General features: G+C 30.7%; 1 protein-coding gene across 4 annotated transcripts in view; it reads right to left on the reverse strand.

The window, feature by feature from the left end:
- LOC130452685 (homer protein homolog 2) overlaps positions 1–19,411 on the reverse strand; it is a 54,589-nt gene that overhangs the window by 18,037 nt on the left and 17,141 nt on the right. For all 4 annotated transcript variants that reach the window (XM_056792082.1, XM_056792081.1, XM_056792083.1 and 1 more), the window contains exon 5: positions 1,827–2,011. In XM_056792082.1, the coding sequence (XP_056648060.1) occupies positions 1,827–2,011 (185 nt within the window). The remainder of the gene's footprint in view (positions 1–1,826; positions 2,012–19,411) is intronic.

A 19,411-nucleotide genomic window follows, 5' to 3' on the forward strand; every position in this document is an offset into this window, starting at 1 on the left:
TTGATTTTAGGTCTCTTCTGATTTAAAATTAGTTCCTTTTATAATGTTTTAAAGGCAGATGAAAATTTGACGTTTCGACTTCTTTTAGTCTTTATCAAATATGATATTGACACTGACAATTTTCGTATTTATATTAATCAATATCATCTACATCATAAATATCAAAATAAAAATTTTTCAACAAAAAGTAACAGTAAACAATTAAATTAGTTGTAGTCGTATTAGCATTTATAAAATAGAGCTATAAATTTCATTTGAATTATTTAGGTCTTTTTGATCATTTATAGCTTTTTCGTTCTATGAATGTAAGCCATTTCTAAAAATTCTCTTTTTCATGTATTGAGATTCCGTTCCAAGAATTTTTGAATAATATACATGACGGAAAATGAATGGAATATTTATATCAAGTTTGCTTAGGATAGTTTCCTCAAGATCTTCCATTACTAATTGTGCTATAATACTTGAAATGGAAGTCCCAATATCACAACCATAAATTTGTTTGTATATTTCATTTTTATATTTGAAATATGTTGTTAAAAGTGTGAGTTCTATAGCTTTTATAAATTCATTATAAGGTATTTCTGTATATTATTTAATTCTGTTCCATTTTTTTATTAATATATTTTTCACTATGAAAATAGGAATATTTGTATATAAAGAAACTACATCTAACGAAATATATTTCTTTGAAATCCCATATGTTTTTGATATAGTATTTGTTTTGGTATAAATTTTTTTCAATATTTTTCAAATAATTAGATAATGGGGTAAGAGGAGTTTGAAGATCTCGAGGAAACTGTCCTAAGCAAACTTGACATTACAATTTCATTCTTTTTCCATTATGTACAAGAAAATGATTATCCGGAAAAAAAGATAAATACCATATGCAAGAAAAGGATAAACAGATACTATAATCAATTAAAAAGCAAAACAAAAACGAAGCATCAAAACATAGAACATTTTTCCTCACCATATGTACAAGTTCCCAACGACTATCTAATTTCAATAAATATGATATTAGTATAACACAAAAAGGACATGATACGTCATCCAAATATTTCACTGATTTAAAATTTAAAACACCAAAAAATAAAATTAGTAATATTATATATATGGCTTGTACTAATTGCCAAGCTGTCTACGTAGGGCACACATTTTAGTATTTAAAAAATAGTCAAAGAGGTTATCAATACGATATAAAAAAATAAAACTGCATTAACGTATTGAATTATAAAGATTCAAAAATTCTTGAAACGGAATCTAATACACGAAAAAGAAAATCTTTAGAAATGGTTCACGTTTATAAGAACGAAAAAGCTATAAATGATAAAAAAGACCTAAATAATTACAGTAAAATTTATAGGTCTATTCTGTAGACCCTAATACTACTACAACTAATTTAATTGATTACTATTACATATTTGAAATGTAAGAACTGAGGAAAAATTAAGTTTTCTTATTAGAACAAATTTCTATTTTGATCTATAGATCAATAAAATGAGCAAATTGTCAGTGTCAATATCATATTTTGATAAAGACTGAAGTTAAGTCGAAACGTCAATTATTTATCAATCTTTCAAAATTATTATAAAAAATTAATTTTAAAATAGGAGAGACCTATATATATATATATATATATATATATATATATATATATATATATATATATATATATATATATATATATATATATATATATAAAGCGCCCAATGGAATGATGCCATAAATTCCAATAGCTTTTAGTTTAAAAAGTTCAAAATTGAAATAATAACATATAAGCAACAATAAACAAATCTATATTACATATAAGAAAAATATTTTCAAACCTTTACTATTCTCCAAATCAGTCTGATATTTAGCTTTCATTCTCATATTTTCTTCTTTAAGACTCGCCAATTGCCTTTTCCATTCGTCTACATTAGCCGTACTTTCTTGAAGTGCACTAGTTAACCTGGCGTTATTACTTTTCAGGGTCGCTAGTTCTATTTCCCATTTTCTTGCGTTGGCAGAACTGAAATATTATTTATTATTTAGGGATTATGTGTGATTGTATGACTACGAGTATAAACAATCCAATAAATTCCAAATTATGTTATTTGTAGCTTAGATATTTATATCTTTGATTAGTTATGTATATTGCTTTAAAAACACTTGTTAAAATAAAAAAATTCTTTTGTAAGTATCTATTTAACTTTTAATAACTGAATATACGAATAACCTTTTAATACTTCAATAGGAGCTAATATAAATAGAGAATATTGGCCTAACTAATCAGTACTTGTAGAATATTCAGTATTTTGCGAAGTAGCAGTAGTAGATTTTTCCAAAACAAAGATAGTAGAATTAAACTTAATTTCAGGAAATTTTTTACTACATATAAAAATCCTAAAGCCAAAATATTAATTGATACCGGTAGGTCTAAATCAATAAAAAACCTATAATTCCGACACTGTTATATCTAGTAGACTTCGAAGTAAATATTAAACATAATTAGCGGTGTTTTAAGGATTAAAATATAACAATTATTACATCAATTTCATACTTTACGACTTAACGTCTGTTTTGATAGAATTGTAGGCATTAAAGATAAGATCTTATTACTATGAATTTGAACATAGACCTTGTAAAAATCAATTGAAAAATTGATAGGAAAGATATACAGTGATATGATCGTAAGGACGCGAAATTGGGTAAGTATATTCTTACAAACCACCTATTGGAATATTACACAGAACAGGACAAGAGACAAAATGAAATTAAGAATTATCTCAAGATAAGTTTGAATTTAGAACCGCGAGTAACGAGACAGCATTTGGAAACAATTACTTACAATCAAATTTAAACTGTGAAAAGGGAAGGTCTAAGTTAAATGTTTTTCAGAAACAGGTTAAATTGAGAAGCGCTTGAAAGAATCCGAAAAAAAATATATAATAACGAAATTGTCGAAAAATGTTAATCAAGCATTGATACTTATTACCAAGAGGAGATGAGTTTCTTCAAAAATTAGATTTTGATATTTTGTGCCAAAGAGTGATACTATATATCAGTCTTTGACACAAAACATGAGCGGAATATTTGATCACATTTTTCAGAAAAACTTTGAACCTTTGAATCCTCATATTACAAATTGCCGAGGTATCGGATAAATTAAATGGATTTTAAGAAGCCTTGATGTAGATGACAAAATCAAATTTTAAATCAAGAAAATTGAATTCACGAAAAAAACCATTTCTCTATCAAAAACTATAATAATAATAATAATATAATAAAATTGAATCCCTCAAAAACTATGTAATATGATATAATAATTTAATTTGCCAATCAACAATAACATTTATAAATAATGAAACTTAATTCTCTATATAGATCTATTCTTTCTAGTTACGAAATACTGGACATGATTCAATATTTAAATGAATTATTACAGGAAAAACCAGCTTCCAAAATTCAACAGCACTCTTACATATCAATTTTTAAGCACTCATGTGCTGATTTTCGAATCAAAATAAGTTTTTGATGTCCACCTCGTAATACTTAAGCCCAAATCCTTTCAATTCTACCACTTATTTTCAATAATCCAAAACAATAAAATATATACTCCTAATTTTCCTCATTTGGCATTAAGGCAAAATGAAAACCAATCAGAAAAATGGCCGTCATTGGAAAGAGCTTGTCAACATTTAGTGCGTAAAGATATACATAATAGACCTCTATATTGAGGAAAATTTTATTAGCTAATTTCAGAAAGGTATAGAGTAATAAAATCTCATTAGGTATGCAAAGGGACCACAGAGTGACCCAACGAGTATTTAAGCCACTTTCATAGTTTGGCATTGACTTCATTGTAAAATTCTTTCTTTTTATCAAGTGTAGTTAGTACCATCCGGTTTGGGTGGGGTTAAGCCTATTGTTATCCACAAACACTGAAAATAATGTACCAAAGGCGTGCCGGTAGGATACTCGTAGAAAGGAAAGAATTTTATTTTAACAGAATAAAAATTAGGCATTATGTACATAGTATTAGGTACACTTATTTTTGATTGAACATTATGCAAAAAATACATTATACAGAAATTAAATTATAAAAAATCATAATATTCTTCGTCATCTGAGGAACTCTCATTTTCTCTTGACGTTATAATTAACGGGTCGACGGTCCGATCGATCAAGTAGTCAAAATCCCACAATTTCTCCTCTTCTTTAATGACATGCTGGCCTGCTTTTCGCCAGTTCTCTGGTGTCACCTCCTTAATGGCTTGATCAAACAGTAGCTTAACGTCTTTCATTTTGAATTTCGTGGTGTGTCTTGCTACAAATCCTTTCACTTGCGCCCATATAAGTTCTATAGCCATATCGCGTTAGTCTTCCAAAATAAGTTTTTCGATAATTTTCGATAATTATTCCGCGGATTTTACATTATCTCTAGTCAAATAATTTTGTAGCAAGTTCGTCTTATTCATGACATAAGGAAAAATGGGCAAGTGGCATGATACATCTAAATAGATCTTTTCCTGTACCACCTGTTGCCCACATTGATCTTTACGGCAAGATTTGAATAAGCCTTCCATGAATAATATCTTCACAGTACTACAAGAATTCAAGGCCAACGACACAATTTTCTTTTCTCATCGGTCTTAAATTGATTTCACAATTCTTCTCTATGCATAAATAATAGCCCAATAAAAACTTCAATATCAATTTTATCTGTCATAGCAACGTTTTCGACTATTTCGGCGTCTTTTGGACGTAGCATATTTTATGTTAATGAAGTTAATTTTTTCATTTGTATATGTTACTATAATGATTAACATATCATTCGAAAACAATAGTTTCCAAGCTTCTAGACGTGTGGGAGGTGGGTTCGCCCGTGCGTGTCCTTTCAGTCCTGGTAGATATCTGTTGTGAGACTCGACTTTAGACTTTTTGAGAGCTTTTAGGACCATTTGGTAGAATATTTGCTATATCAAGAGCTTTGGTTCTTGTGCAAATAATATTCCTCTTCATCAGGCAAACAATCTAATTCATTAGCCGATTCATGATAACTATAAAATTTATTACCTTGTTCGTCTTGGTCGCTTTTGTCACCTTGGCTAAATATAACTTCAGTGCACTACACCTTTAAATCTGACACTGACTCACACTATTATTATTCCTGGAATTGTGAAAAAACCGGTAATATGGATCAATAATCAAAGATATATAAATAACATTAAAACTAACTACGCCAAACCATTCATTCTTTCAAAAAAAAAATCAAGTTATACAGGGTGTTCCGGGAATAAATTTTTAATAGATTTTTTAACAAGAAGGTACTCTTTGTTTAACTCGATAAAATTTATAGTTTAGGATATATTATATAGATTTTCAGATCTTTGTACTTGCCAAGAAAACCGTTCGTCAAAAAGAACATTCTGAAAAAAATCATTATAAATTGTAATTATTTATGGAAAATACTTACAGGTGGTATTCAAACTCAATCAAATATTTCTAATTGAATTCCATACTGTAGAATATGGAGTTACATAAGGAAAAAATTGAAATGAAGAAAAATTTAGTTGGTTAGCCTGAAGCTTATCGAATAAAAACAAAAAACTGTAATAAATGTTCGAACTGGGCGCCTTGCACTTCTACACACTTCCAGTTTCACACGAGACGGTTTTATTACTTGATAAAAATTCTTACGGTACAATTCAACAAAGAGTCGACATCTATTTTGTGTTGTGCAGGAATAGTGGGTAATAATTTGATAGATCCATATTTTTTTGATAATAACCTGAACGGTCAGAGATACATAGAATTTCTCCAAAATGATTTCACAGCCTTTCAGAGCCCTTCCCCACTTCCTAAATGATGTAAAAAATCATCTTAAATTTTTCTTAATAGGCGGATTTGTCTTGTATGTCCATTTGTATGGTCACCAAGTTCCCCTGAATTAAATAAAATGGTAAACACAAGGAATGAAATGATCGACTTCCATGGCGACGCTATAAGGCAGAATCTTGGAATGCCCTTTCAAGTTCAAAGAAATATCCTCAGTAAATTCCGGAAGTGTGTAGAAGTGCAAGGTGCCTACTTTGAACATTTATTATAGTTTTTTTTTTATTTGATAAGTTGTAAGCAAACCAACAAAATTTTTCTACATTTCAATTTTTTCCTTATGTAAGTAACACGATGTTTGACAGTATGCAGTTAAATTAGAAATGTTTGATTTAATACCTCCTGTATTTTCAATAAATAATTAAAATTTATGATAATTTCCTTCAGAATGTCTCTATTGCGGCATGTACAACGATCTAAATATCTACATATCTTCTAAATCATAAATTTTATCGAGTTAAATAGAGAGTACCTTTTAGTTAAAAATCTATTAAAAAATTTATTTTTGCTATCTTTAGATTGTACAGGTGGTCCCTGTAAAAGTTACGGATTGTTAACCATTGGGCATGAGCCGCCCCTGGGCCTCAGTAGTGTAGAATTATTCATTCGGTGAAACACAATACATGGACATACGTTATCATCCATTAAATATTCATAATGTTTGAATGTATAATTTAGAAATATACTAAAGTTATAATTTCGCAGCTTTAAAGTCCAATAACTCGGAAAGAAGTGTTTAATGAGAAATTGTTTTTTCACAGCATTATTTTCCCTCCTAAAACACCCTGTATAATCCAAACATTATCAGACATGTAAATTACGAAATTGGACTTCGATTAGCTTTTTGAAATCTATACTTTTCGTTATTTAAGAAAGAATGAGTGATATATTTAAATTTTCTACCAATGTGTGTCTTATGGCAAAATTAGGATTTAAAATCTATATAACCAAAAAAACTACTGTTTATACGCATTTATAGTTTTAATCCATAAAAAGTAGACAAATGCGGGTTTTATTTTTAAAAAATTACATCGTCCAATAATTGGCCGTTATGTCGGACACATTCTTCGAACCTGGTGCGCCGCCGAGATGCCATTGACTTCGTGAACGATATTTTCTTTCAGTTGAGAGATTGTCGCCAGGCTTGTTTCGTACACTTTACCTTTGAGATACTCCCACAGAAAAAGATCCGGGGACCTGGGTGGCCAAGGGATGTCACCTGAACGGCTTATCAATTTGATAGGGAAGAAATCACGAAGCAGAAACATGGTCTCCCCCGCAGTGTGTGGCGTGGCGCTATATGAAACCATTTCTGTGAAGTGGAGACAGGATGTTCTCTCAATGTTGGAAATAAATAATCATTAAGCATTCACCTATAAACCACACCATCTACGGAAATTGCTTGCCTTTGATGATTTTCAAAAAATAGGGTCCAATTATTCTCCTACTTGACAACGCACACCAAACCTTCACTTTAGGACTGTAAAGTTGCTTTTGATGTTTTAAGCGGAGGTTTCATCTTTTAGGGGTCCAATAACGACAATTTTCCTTGTCTTCCATTCAAATGAAAATGGGCTTTATCACCATCTCCGAAAGATAGTGTTCACAGGGCGAAATCGCTCCAACATTGTCTCACAGAAATTTTTAGGCATTATTAGGCTTAAGCGCTTGCACAATTTGAATTTTAAATGGATGAAATTTAAGATCCTTTTTCAATATAGTTTTTGGAAGGCTCAAGGCAGCCGCACTCTTGCGAACGGATTGACGCGGATTATCGCGTAAACTTGCCGCGACGAGTTCAATGTTTTCAATGTGCGAAATTCGAATTCTGTCACCAGACATCTGTTATAAAACCGAAATTTGCACCATCCTTTGAACATATTATCTTATACATATGTACATACGTTTTAATCGTAATTTTAATTTAAAATCATTTCTGGTTCACCTCTCCCATTGATAAATTGTTTTATAATTAGAAATAAATACTTTTATATTTAAAAAATAATTTTATGAAAAAAAATAAAATTAATTCCAAAGTATAGTACAGTTGATTTATTCATTCATTAACTTGAATAAACAAAGTTTTGTTCTATTGGTCTAATCATAATTATTCAGACCATGTATTTCATGAAAAGAATGTAAAAATTCTTTATCAATTATTTTTAGAAAATGCATATACAAACAATTTAGGACTAAACATATATAATAAACACCTTCCAAGTCATTACTAGGTATTGGAAATATTACATTAGAAAATGCTGAGATCCTCATTTAAATGTCTTGACCATAAATTAAATAGAAAAGTCACTTCACTAAATAACAGAAAACTTGCAAACAAGACATATTTATGTAATGATAAAAAATATTGTATTAGTGTAATCATTACACTATATTTTATTGTATTTTATGGAAAAAATTTACACTAAATATTCACGTCACACTAGTTAAAAATTGTTAAGAATTGTATATTATATCTAAATAGGTGTGATTAATAAATGATGAAAAAGGACCGTTTTTCATGGCTCACATATCTCAAGAACCAAATATCATTAACAAACTAATCATAATAATTTGATAGAAATTTATGCACAAAGTGAGTTGATATTAGAGATAGAGAGTGCGAAGTGAGGGAGCATGTTCAAATGAGCTCGAACTGTTGATAGAGAGAGAAACAACATCGGTATACCACTCACTATCTTTCTGTTCTCTATTCTGATTGAATTGCCATGACGTCGAAGTTTCGAGTGGTGGGTAAGAAAAGATGAGAATATTAAATTTGACTTTAATAATAACAAGAGAAAGATAGACAATGGTAAACTGATGCTATTTCTTTTTCTTTCAATAGTTCAATTCTATTTATATGCCCATCTATCTATCTTGTGTTTATTATTAGCTATTAACAATTGATAAAAATAGAAATTAATCAATTTTGGATTATTCATCTATTTACCACATTTCAGTTTACAATAATATTAATTCAATGAATAATAATATTTATCCCGCTTTCTATTTCTTTTAATCTTGTCTGAATTTTAACGTGACCTATATTGTGTTATTATATACAATCAATTTTATAAAAAAATTACTATTTCATGAACAAAATCTATGAGGTCGTTTTTATTTAATTCAAATTGAGGTTATTTTCACATTTTTTTACTATTTTAAACAGAAAAGAATATAACAAAATACTAAATTTTATCGAACAGTAATTATTTATTTTAAGTACAACAGAACCATCCCAGTAGAGAGCATTATTGATATGAAAATACGGAATTATAAATTCATGATTACTTGAAACATACACATATAACCCACATGTTAAACGACAATATACAGGGTGATTGATTAGTCTGATGGATTTCAGTGACAGTCCTTTGAGATATCAATTTGAAAATTTGATGGATTATATCAATTCTTAGTCTTAACATTTTAAAATTACTTAAATCTTACAGGGTGTTCTGTGCAAAGCAATGATTATATACCTATACCTAATAATTTAACAAGTGTGAGTGAGGCCATGAAATTTTGTCAAAAACTGATTTGATAATGACATGACAATAGGTATATTATTGTTTTTTGATTAAATGGTTTAGTCAATTTTTTGGTGTTGTGAAAAATTTGAACTAACTGAAAGGTGACAACCTACAAAAATAAGCTTGAAGAGATTGATGGAGCAGCTCAATTGTATGGGTTCAGTTCATTATGAAAAACATAAACGATTAAAAACTTTTGTCACGAAAGAAAATTAAATTAATGCTTTTCTGGCAGTTATTGAAAAACCCGCCACCAGTGTAACGAGTATTTCCAGAGAACAAGAACTTAGCTACTACTGTGTGTAAAGAATCCTTGACAAAAACAACAGGAATCTACTGAAGTTGATTTTGAACAAAAGACTAACATTTTGTAGGTGGGCTTTACGAAAAGTTAATCAGCCGAGATGTTGTGTTAACACATTGTCAAACTAGATGTTAGTTGAATATGTGATGTATGGTTGGTGAATGTGTAGTAGGACCATATTTTTTAAGGATTATTTAAATGCTGAGATGTATTTAGATTTTCTAGTAAATCAATTACCTTTTTTATTGAAAACTTTTTACACGTCACAAGATGTTGTTTTTGCATAACAGTGCGTCTGCTCACACTAATCAATCAATTAATTGTGAACTCAATGTACTATTGTAGTGGAAAATGGATCAGAAGAAATGGTCCAGTACAGTGGCCACCAAGGTCACCAGATTTCACTAAAATGGACTCATTTCTCTAGATTTACATAAAGAATGTTAAAAATACCTCCAACATCGAGGGGTTACATGATGTTTATATAGAAATGCTTCGTAATGTGAATAATTCATTGAATCTTTAGAATTCATTACACCTATTGCGATAATGAAGATGTGAACATATATTGTATTGAATAAGATAGTTTTTTTATTTTTTAGTTCCTGTAATGTATTTCTAATAAACTTTTAAATAATTTCAACCTCTACAGTTCCAATCAGCAATGAGTAGAGACAGGTCTTTGTTTTGCACAGAAAAGCAAAATATTTCATGTTGGTAATACTTTTCGATACTACTATAAAAGATTCATTTGAAAAAATATAGAAAATAATGTATTAGTATTTTGATCCATCCTGTATCTGAATCAATTAATATAAATGAAATAAATACTTTTTCAGAATTTTTGGCCGCGATAGATCTTCATTTTCGAATTTATCTTACATTGTGCAGAGTATTGAGCTCGTTACAATTTTTATGGAAAATTGGTTATAACTTTTAAAATACCTCGTAGAACACATCACAACCCTATATTATTGTAATGAGGGAGTCGGGATGATTCCAAATATGCAATAAAATATAGGAAGTTTCATTTAAAAAAAATGTAAATTTGATATGACACAGCATTCTGGAACATCCTGTAAGATTGTAACTTTAAAATGTGAAGACAATTCATGGCTATAATCTTTCTCAGGGATGAGGGAGGCACTGAACTTTTTCATACTAATCAATCACCCTGTATTTGTTTAGTTACCATAATATAGTTTCACAGAATGTGGATTGCAAATCCAAGAAAGTGTTTTTGCATACCTGATGGCCGCTCGCAACGGTACTCTGCATCCTTATAATAGTGATTGAGTAATGTGAGTATAACTTTATTACTACATACGATTTCGTAAGCGGTAATTAAAAGTTTATTTTGCGATCATCAGTTTGTTATATTTTCTTCGTGTTTATCTTAACTGATTGGCATAATTGGATCAATTAGGAAATATATCGAGGTTGAAAAATTTCTTGTCTCGCAACCCTTGTAATAAATGAGTTTATTAGATAATTGGTTCATAAAATGATATCAATAGAAAGTTTTCATTTCTATCGTTTAATATTTGTAGAGAAGATATATAGTAGACTAAAAAAATTCTTGATGAAATATAGTCCAAAATACAAAAAGCTATAAGGCTTTTTTGTTGCATTAGAAAACACAGAACAGTTACGTTTAATATTTATTTAAGAAATGACAGTTTTTTTAACCCTTTGTATCGAATATATTTGAATAGATATTAAACTGACATATAACAAATAAAAAATATTTATTTGTAATACATTCTATTTTTTTTCATTTAGGCGAGATCGTATCTTCCCTCTTCAAAAACCAGAAGTAATCACCCATCATGCCTGGACTCCATCGTCCTACTTTACCGAATTTCCATTGTTCTGATATCTTGGTGCAACTTCTCACCCTACTCGTCACTGAGAGCTCCCAAATCATAAATTGGAATGGAGAAAATGAATTTTTAATAATATTCGGCAGCCAAGCAATTTATAGGAACCTAAATGTTCATTAAATAGCGATTCGAAGTTTGTATCCATATTGTTGCTCCTCTCACAACACTTGCGAATGAGTTTCAAGATCTAGTTCTTGATTTGTAAGCTTTCCTCTAACATAAATATATAACACCCAGCTACTTTCTTCGGAATTTTTGGAACCATTGGTGATGTTCTTACTGACCAGACTGTTAAGTAGTAATTTAAACAGTGGTTTCAGCTACTTTCTAAAATGGCCCAATAGAAATATCCTTTTTTAACTTGGTACTATTTAGCTGATGAAAGACCTGTCTTACCTATTTAATCCTTCACTCTCTTTATTCGTAGCTTTCACAAAGTTCCTCATTAGTCCAAGATTAATGTAAAGCAGAGACAAGAGGACATCTTCCGTCTAAATTTGCCTCACATAGTTCATTGACTGCACGACTGCCCCACAATCAATGAGAAAATTCGTAAATCCTTCCTAAAGTTCCACCAAATATCTGCCACTTATAGTGGTTATAGTTTAATTTATCTAAAAGAGAAAAGCACACTTCCGTAGGTTTCTTTCATTAGCACTGAATGAGCATCTGGTACAGATGGTTTTAAATTTCCATTATCTAATAATAGATTGTGAACTATATTTGGATGAGTTTATGAACAAGCTCCATTCACAAAGAGAGTGTATGATATTGAGGTTTTTTATTAAACTATCGATATCGGTACACGAATTTTTCATATTGTTGAATGTGGAAAACGAGGAAGTTATTTTTCTATAAGTTGTAATTTTCGTTTCTTTGGCAAGTAAATTCCACCCCTCAGGCAAGGAACCAATAAATTCTGACTGTCGCTTTAAATCATTTAACTGGGTAACAAAAATAGTGTAGACCAATGTTATCAATGAAGACTTCTGAGAATAAGAAGAGAAACCTATATTTATGAACGAATAATTGTATTCTTAATAACATAATTTTTTTTCTAAAGCAAATTTACTTTGGGTCAGCTAATTAACGTAAACTCATATTAGTAGCTGATGTAAAATTGAAGTTATATGGTTTATGATACAACCCACGGAAATTTTATGGTTAAACAAAGGATCGACGGAAATTGATTTGACTTCAACGATGTAGTAATTTCGGAAAAAAAATACCTATTCTAATTCTATTTTTTGGAATGGATAAATAATGGAAGAAAAGTTGACTTAAATAGAGCACATATGAAACTAGGCTATACCTATGTTTAATTGAAAAAGTTATGGACTTAATGATTTGTTGGTATGTACATTTAATAAATATTTATTTACAGTGACTCATATTTGCATGCATAGAAATCGACTCACTGTAAACTTTTGACTTTAACTAAATTTTTTTTTAAATTATTCATCAGATTAAAAAAAAATATGCTATTTGAAAGAAATGAAAATTTATTTCGACTTCCTATGTTTAACATAGTAAAATTAATGCATTAAGCAAATTAAGCTTTTTGTCATTAACATATATGCGGTTATTGACAATTTAAAACTCAACACTTTTCTTAATAATGCATATGACCTCTTCTAATAACATCTCTCATCGATTAGGCATAGATCTGATCAAGTTAGCTATTGTTTCTTGTGGAATGTTAAGCTATTATTCTACTGCAAAAATAAGCTCCGAGGTCGAGTTTGGAAGTCCAGCTCGAATTCTCCTTTTTTTGCTCATCCCATAAATATTCTACCAAATTTAGGTCAGGACTGTAAGCTGGCCACTCCATAACATGAATACCGGCTTCTGCAATGTATTTCTTACGCGATTCTGAGGTGTAGGGCCTTGAATTGTAATGCATAAAGGTGAATTCTTCTCCAATGTAGTCAACGTAAGGCCCCACCATGAATTGCTAAAAACTCCTAGATATATCTATCAGCCGTTAAACCTCTTCTTTTGTGAACACGGTCGCCACTACGAATGAACATAGGGTCGGCTCGTGCTCCCATAGAAATTGCACCACAGATCATGCAGGAACCACCTCTATAAGCAATCCGCTCTTCAAAGCAGCAATCTACAAACCATTCTCTTGGTATTCTTGGTAACCGAACTTCCCTCGTTCGGTTGCTACCATAGAGGCATATTCTGAGAGCATTAACTGTTACAAACGCATTAATTTTAATTTGATAAATTTGTTATTTTCCTGATAACTGGAAGTTATCGGGAAATCTCCTGTAATATCCTCTAGTAGTAGCTCTACTATTACCATTACAATAATGAATATAAAATATCAAGAAATGTCAAATGTCAATCTTGCTTTTAAAACTTTTTAGACTTACTCGTTATTTTTATTTGGCATATTTGATACAATGTATTATAATAATATAATATAATATAATTTCAGTGTATCAAAACTACTCTTTGGTCATCCAACCAAAACATTTAAATAAAAAGCTGTTAACACGTTACTATTAATAGCAAGCGAAACAAACTTATTTCCTATATCCACACCACAAATTAGAGAAAGATATCCCCCTTAAAATAGCATATAAAAACATATCAACCAATAGTTTTTCATCAGTATCATTCTTTTGTGTAAAACAAATACAAGAATATGTCCACTACAATTCAAGTGAGTTTTTCTTGAATATCTTATGGGTTCTGTGACACTGTGAAACGTACATCTAGAAGCAAAGAGTCCTGTGAAAATAGTATTTTTATAACAAACTGTAGTGCGAATGTACAATTAAAAAAATTCCAATCTTTGGAATGCATAATTTTTTAATAATGTCTCTAAAGGCTTGATTTGTTTAGCATGTGTTACTGATAAGCTGAATAACTTCAACGAATATTTGTTGGAGTATTGAATGGTATTCCGGGTCTACTTCAAGATTTATTTTTAGATTATTGTAGCGAAAATATCATGAGTTTGAGTCGACTAGGTTATTTCTATACAAGGTGTCGATAAGAGGTCATCAGACATCCCAACAATATATTTTTAGGACCAAAAAAGCCTATTAAAAGTAATTTCACCTCAGCTCAAGGCCGGTTAGTTTGGGCCCTCCCTGTCAACACCCAAGATTCACAACCATATGTGAGAATTAGTCGGTGAATTGCTTTGTACACTTTTATTTTTGTTCCTTGGAGATTTTTTTGTTTATGAGCCCCTTGCTTAATACATAGTATACCTTGCTCACATTCTGTATTCTATTGTTTAATACTGATTCGTGTCTTCCTGTTTCTTCCGACATGATTCCTAGATATTTAAAGCTACTAACTTATTATATGAGTTCCTTCTCAATCCTGATTTCATTGTTTTTTATATTTACCACTTCCATAATTTCAATTATCTTTTTGTTCATTGTCCGCCCGTTTTTGTTTCAGTTGTTTAATTTTTCTTGTAGATTCTTATGGTTTTCTGCTTTGATCATTATATAGTCTGCAAAGGCGTATTCCGTTCTATTCATGTGCTCTAGTTGTCGGTATCCAATATAAAGTGGTTTAGTTTTTTTTCTGCGCTCCTAATTAATTTAACCACAAAAGCTATGATAAGTAATAGGTTCAGATTGCCTCCTGGTCGCACCTCTTCTTAGTGACTCTCATCAATTTTCTGTTAATATTTCTTGTTTTTTTTCCGAAAGCTTTTTCCATGTCTAGGCTGGGAATGTAATGTAATAATTTCGATCCTGCCATTTATCTACGAATGATTTTTATAGTGAAATTTCTGCTTTTCTGTATAAACAGGAATATTCCTCTTTGGTTATTGCTGTCTCCCTTTTTTGCACTGGTAGTATCAAACCCATTTTCTAATCTTTTCTTTTATCCATAATTTAGCTGTAATAAGGCCGCTTTTTCTTCCACGTTCTTTATCATCTCGGGTGTGATTTTATATTCTCCCTTTGCCTTCCCATTATTTAGCTGTTTTATTGCTGCGACCAATTTCTCTTTAGTTATAAACCCTTCACTTTCTTCTTATTCTTGAGTTTTTTCATCTTATTCATCTCTTTGCCGTTTCTTTCATCATGTCTTTTATTTTCTGTGTTAAGAAGTCCTCCAAAATATTGTCTCGAGCGCTCTATCATATGTAGTTCATTCAATAGTACTTCCCCTGCCCAGTTCTTAATTGATATATTTTCTAGCCTCCTGCGTCTGAGACCTTTCAATACTCTATAATACTCTTCTTAGTTTTTTTTCTGTATTTTTTGTCCTAGGTATCTTTGCAATTTTAATTTTTTTTTATTTTAACTTGGATTTTTATATCAACAGTCCATCATGCTGTCTGTTTTTTTTTGTTAAAGTTTTTTTGATTGTCCCACAGACTTCTCTTTCAGAGTCTGTGATGGTAATTCTGTAGAGCTGCCACACTTTTTCTGGGTTCTTACCTACCAAGGCCTCCATCATATTTTCTAATTTATTGTTTACCATTATTTCACACCTTTTTGCTAATGCTTGGTGCTTTATTATGTAGTATTTCAGTGCATATGGGGACTTAGTTTTACTTTGTGTATAGCAGTTTGTACAAAAAAGGTGGCGATCACTGTTTATTTCATACCCACGCTTAACTGTGACGTCCATTATTATTCCTCTCTATTATTTCTCTTTTTACCAGTATCTAGTCTATATTTGATAGTTCGTTTCAGCTAGACTGTTCTGCTCAATTTATGCTTATAAAATATATAATATATAATGCTTTACTTATAAAATATTTTTATGCCGAAAAAAGCCATTAGTTATAGTCAAATTATGAATTGCACAAGAATGTAGTAATTTGCGTTTTGTACACATGATATTTTGCCAACCTTCCATTAAAGTCTCTTGCTATAATTACGGTCCCTTTTGCCGATCCTACCATTACATTTGAATCTGCCCAAAATTTATCTTCATTTTCGTCTGATCCATAGCAAGTATAATGGTTTTCACTTGCATATTATTCTGTAGTCCTACTCTTAGAATTCGCTCACTTATTGCTTCCCAATTAAATGTGTTTTTAATGTCTCTCTGTAGAATGCATCCTATCCCGTTTGTGCTGTCTCATTTACATGTACTCAACCTCATATTATCTAATAACTGTATATTTTAAATCCTGTACTTCCTTTTTGTGTTTTTCATACCAGTAATTTTAGTTTTGCTTTTTCGAATTAATTTACCAACTGCACCTCTTTTCAATTTATCCCTATATATTTCATGTCCATATTTTAGTTATTTTTTTATTTGCCTCTCCCTTGCCCGTACTCATTATTTTCTTAGTTTCTTCGCAAACATAACTTATTTCTATATCCAAGAGGAGTTTGAGCGACTTCTATAATCTTGAATTAAGATTTAGGATTTGCAATATGTCACACTACCGATACCAAACGTTATTTTACGTCCATACGTTACATCAGATTTGCCTATATATATATATATATATATATATATATATATATATATATATATATATATATATATATATATATATAAACTACAGACATTCGAAAAACCAGCATAATCGTGTTCAGGAGTATATATATATATATATATACAGTGCTTTTCAGATAAAAGTATCCACCTTTAATAATTTTTGTAATACTGGTATTTAGAAAAAATCCAAAAACACGTCAATTTATGTTGGAAGGGGCAAGCATTATGGCTTATTTAAACTTACTGGAAAAGCCACCCCCTCACCCCTAGCAGCATCCCCTTTATTTTTTTAAATTACTTGTCATATTTTTTATGTAGAATTTGGATACTCCTCTTTGAGCTGATTTCAAAAATGTATAATACTTGTAGGTTAAAGTGGTTAGTTTATGAGATAAACAATTTTTCTTTTAAGAGCACAAATTTTACTTATTATTTACTTTCACCTTATTTGCCTGTACTAAAATGGGTTGTACAACAGTTCAAACTCTTTAATCTTTTTAACTGTGCTATTTATTCTACTTAAAAAATCCAAACAACAAAAAACTCTACTTTTTATTAAAGTTTGACATTGTCAACTAGAATTTGTAGTCACTATTGATAGTGTAATTTGATACATTATTTATTTTGTTTCTCTGAAATGGCTTACTCTTTGCAAGAAAGAATTGAAATTGTAGGTTTATACTACCAAAATAATAATTGTGCAAGAGCTGCTGCTAGAATATTTAACGAATTACATGACGGAAGACATGCAACTCATAAGTATGTAATTCAACTGATGGAGAAATTTACCACAACAGGGTCTGTTTACAATAAAGTGCATAAGCGAGAGGGACTCGTAAATAACGAAGCAATCCAAGTGGCAATTTTAGGGCAAGTCAGCTTAGAGGCTCAACAACCCCAATTGTTGTCAACAATAAGTAGAGCGATCGGTGTTTCATCTTCTACAGTTTTCCGAGTTCTACATAAATTCAAGTACCACCCATACAGTTAAGTTGGTGCACGAGTTGAATAAAGATGATTTTGATCGTCGTCTAGAGTTTTGCGAACCAATGACGCAAATTATCAATAACAATCCACAATTGTTAAACAATATTTGCTTTTCTGATGAATGCTCATGGTCATTAAATGGCTTAGTAAGTAGGCATAATTATAGATATTGGGCTGAAAGTGATCCACATATTATGCGTGAGTTCCATACACAACATCCCCAAAAGTTAAACGTTTGGTGTGGTATCCTAGGTGACCACATTGTCGGACCTTTCTTCATCAACGGAAATTTAAATGGTGAATCATATCTTGAGTTACTCAGGGAAGGGGTTGACCCACATATTACAACAATAATAGAAAATGATGATAACCTTTCCGAAGATTTACTGGTATTTCAACAAGACGGAGCTCCCCCACACTATGCTATGCCTGTCCGACAATTTTTAAACGAAACATTCCCCGCTCGTTGGATAGGTAGAAGGGGGCAGATGATGGAGTGGCCACCTAGGTCACCGGATTTAGCACCCCTAGACTTCTTTTTATGGGGGTATTTAAAAACAAAAGTTTATGCTACCCAACCAGAATCTCTGGATGATTTACGAGAGAGGATAGAAAATGAATGTCGACAATTAAATCCAGCCGTATTAAGCAATGTCAGAGAGGCATTTCAAAATAGATTATACCATTGTATGGAAGTGAATGGTACTCATTTTGAACACTTATTGTAACTTCATAATAAATAGCACAGTTAAAAAGATTAAAGAGTTTGAACTGTTGTACAACCCATTTTAGTACAGGCAAATAAGGTGAAAGTAAATAATAAGTAAAATTGTTTATCTCATAAACTAACCACTTTAACCTACAAGTATTATACATTTTTGAAATCAGCTCAAAGAGGAGTATCCAAATTTTACATAAAAAATATGACAAGTAATTTAAAAAAATAAAGAGGATGCTGCTAGGGGTGAGGGAGTGGCTTTTCCAGTAAGTTTAAATAAGCCATAATGCTTGCCCCTTCCAACATAAATTGACGTGTTTTTGGATTTTTTCTAAATACCAGTATTACAAAAGTTATTAAAGGTGGATACTTTTATCTGAAAAGCACTGTATACATATATATATATATATATATATATATATATATATATATATATATATATATATATATATATATATATATATATATATATAGCACCCATAGCATACATGGCTTTTTTGGCGGCGGATTGATGTTATTAGAGTTTGGTTGAAAACAAATGAATATTTCGAGGGGTCGCAGTGCAAAAAAAGTGGTTTTTGACCTTTGCTCACCTCTGCAGGTCAAACCAAAAGTGACTGAAAAATGAAATTTCATATGTAGGTTCAATTAGTTGCGAGATGATTTC

This window comes from Diorhabda sublineata, chromosome 2 (genome assembly GCF_026230105.1).
Source record: "Diorhabda sublineata isolate icDioSubl1.1 chromosome 2, icDioSubl1.1, whole genome shotgun sequence".
Taxonomy (NCBI): domain Eukaryota; kingdom Metazoa; phylum Arthropoda; class Insecta; order Coleoptera; family Chrysomelidae; genus Diorhabda; species Diorhabda sublineata.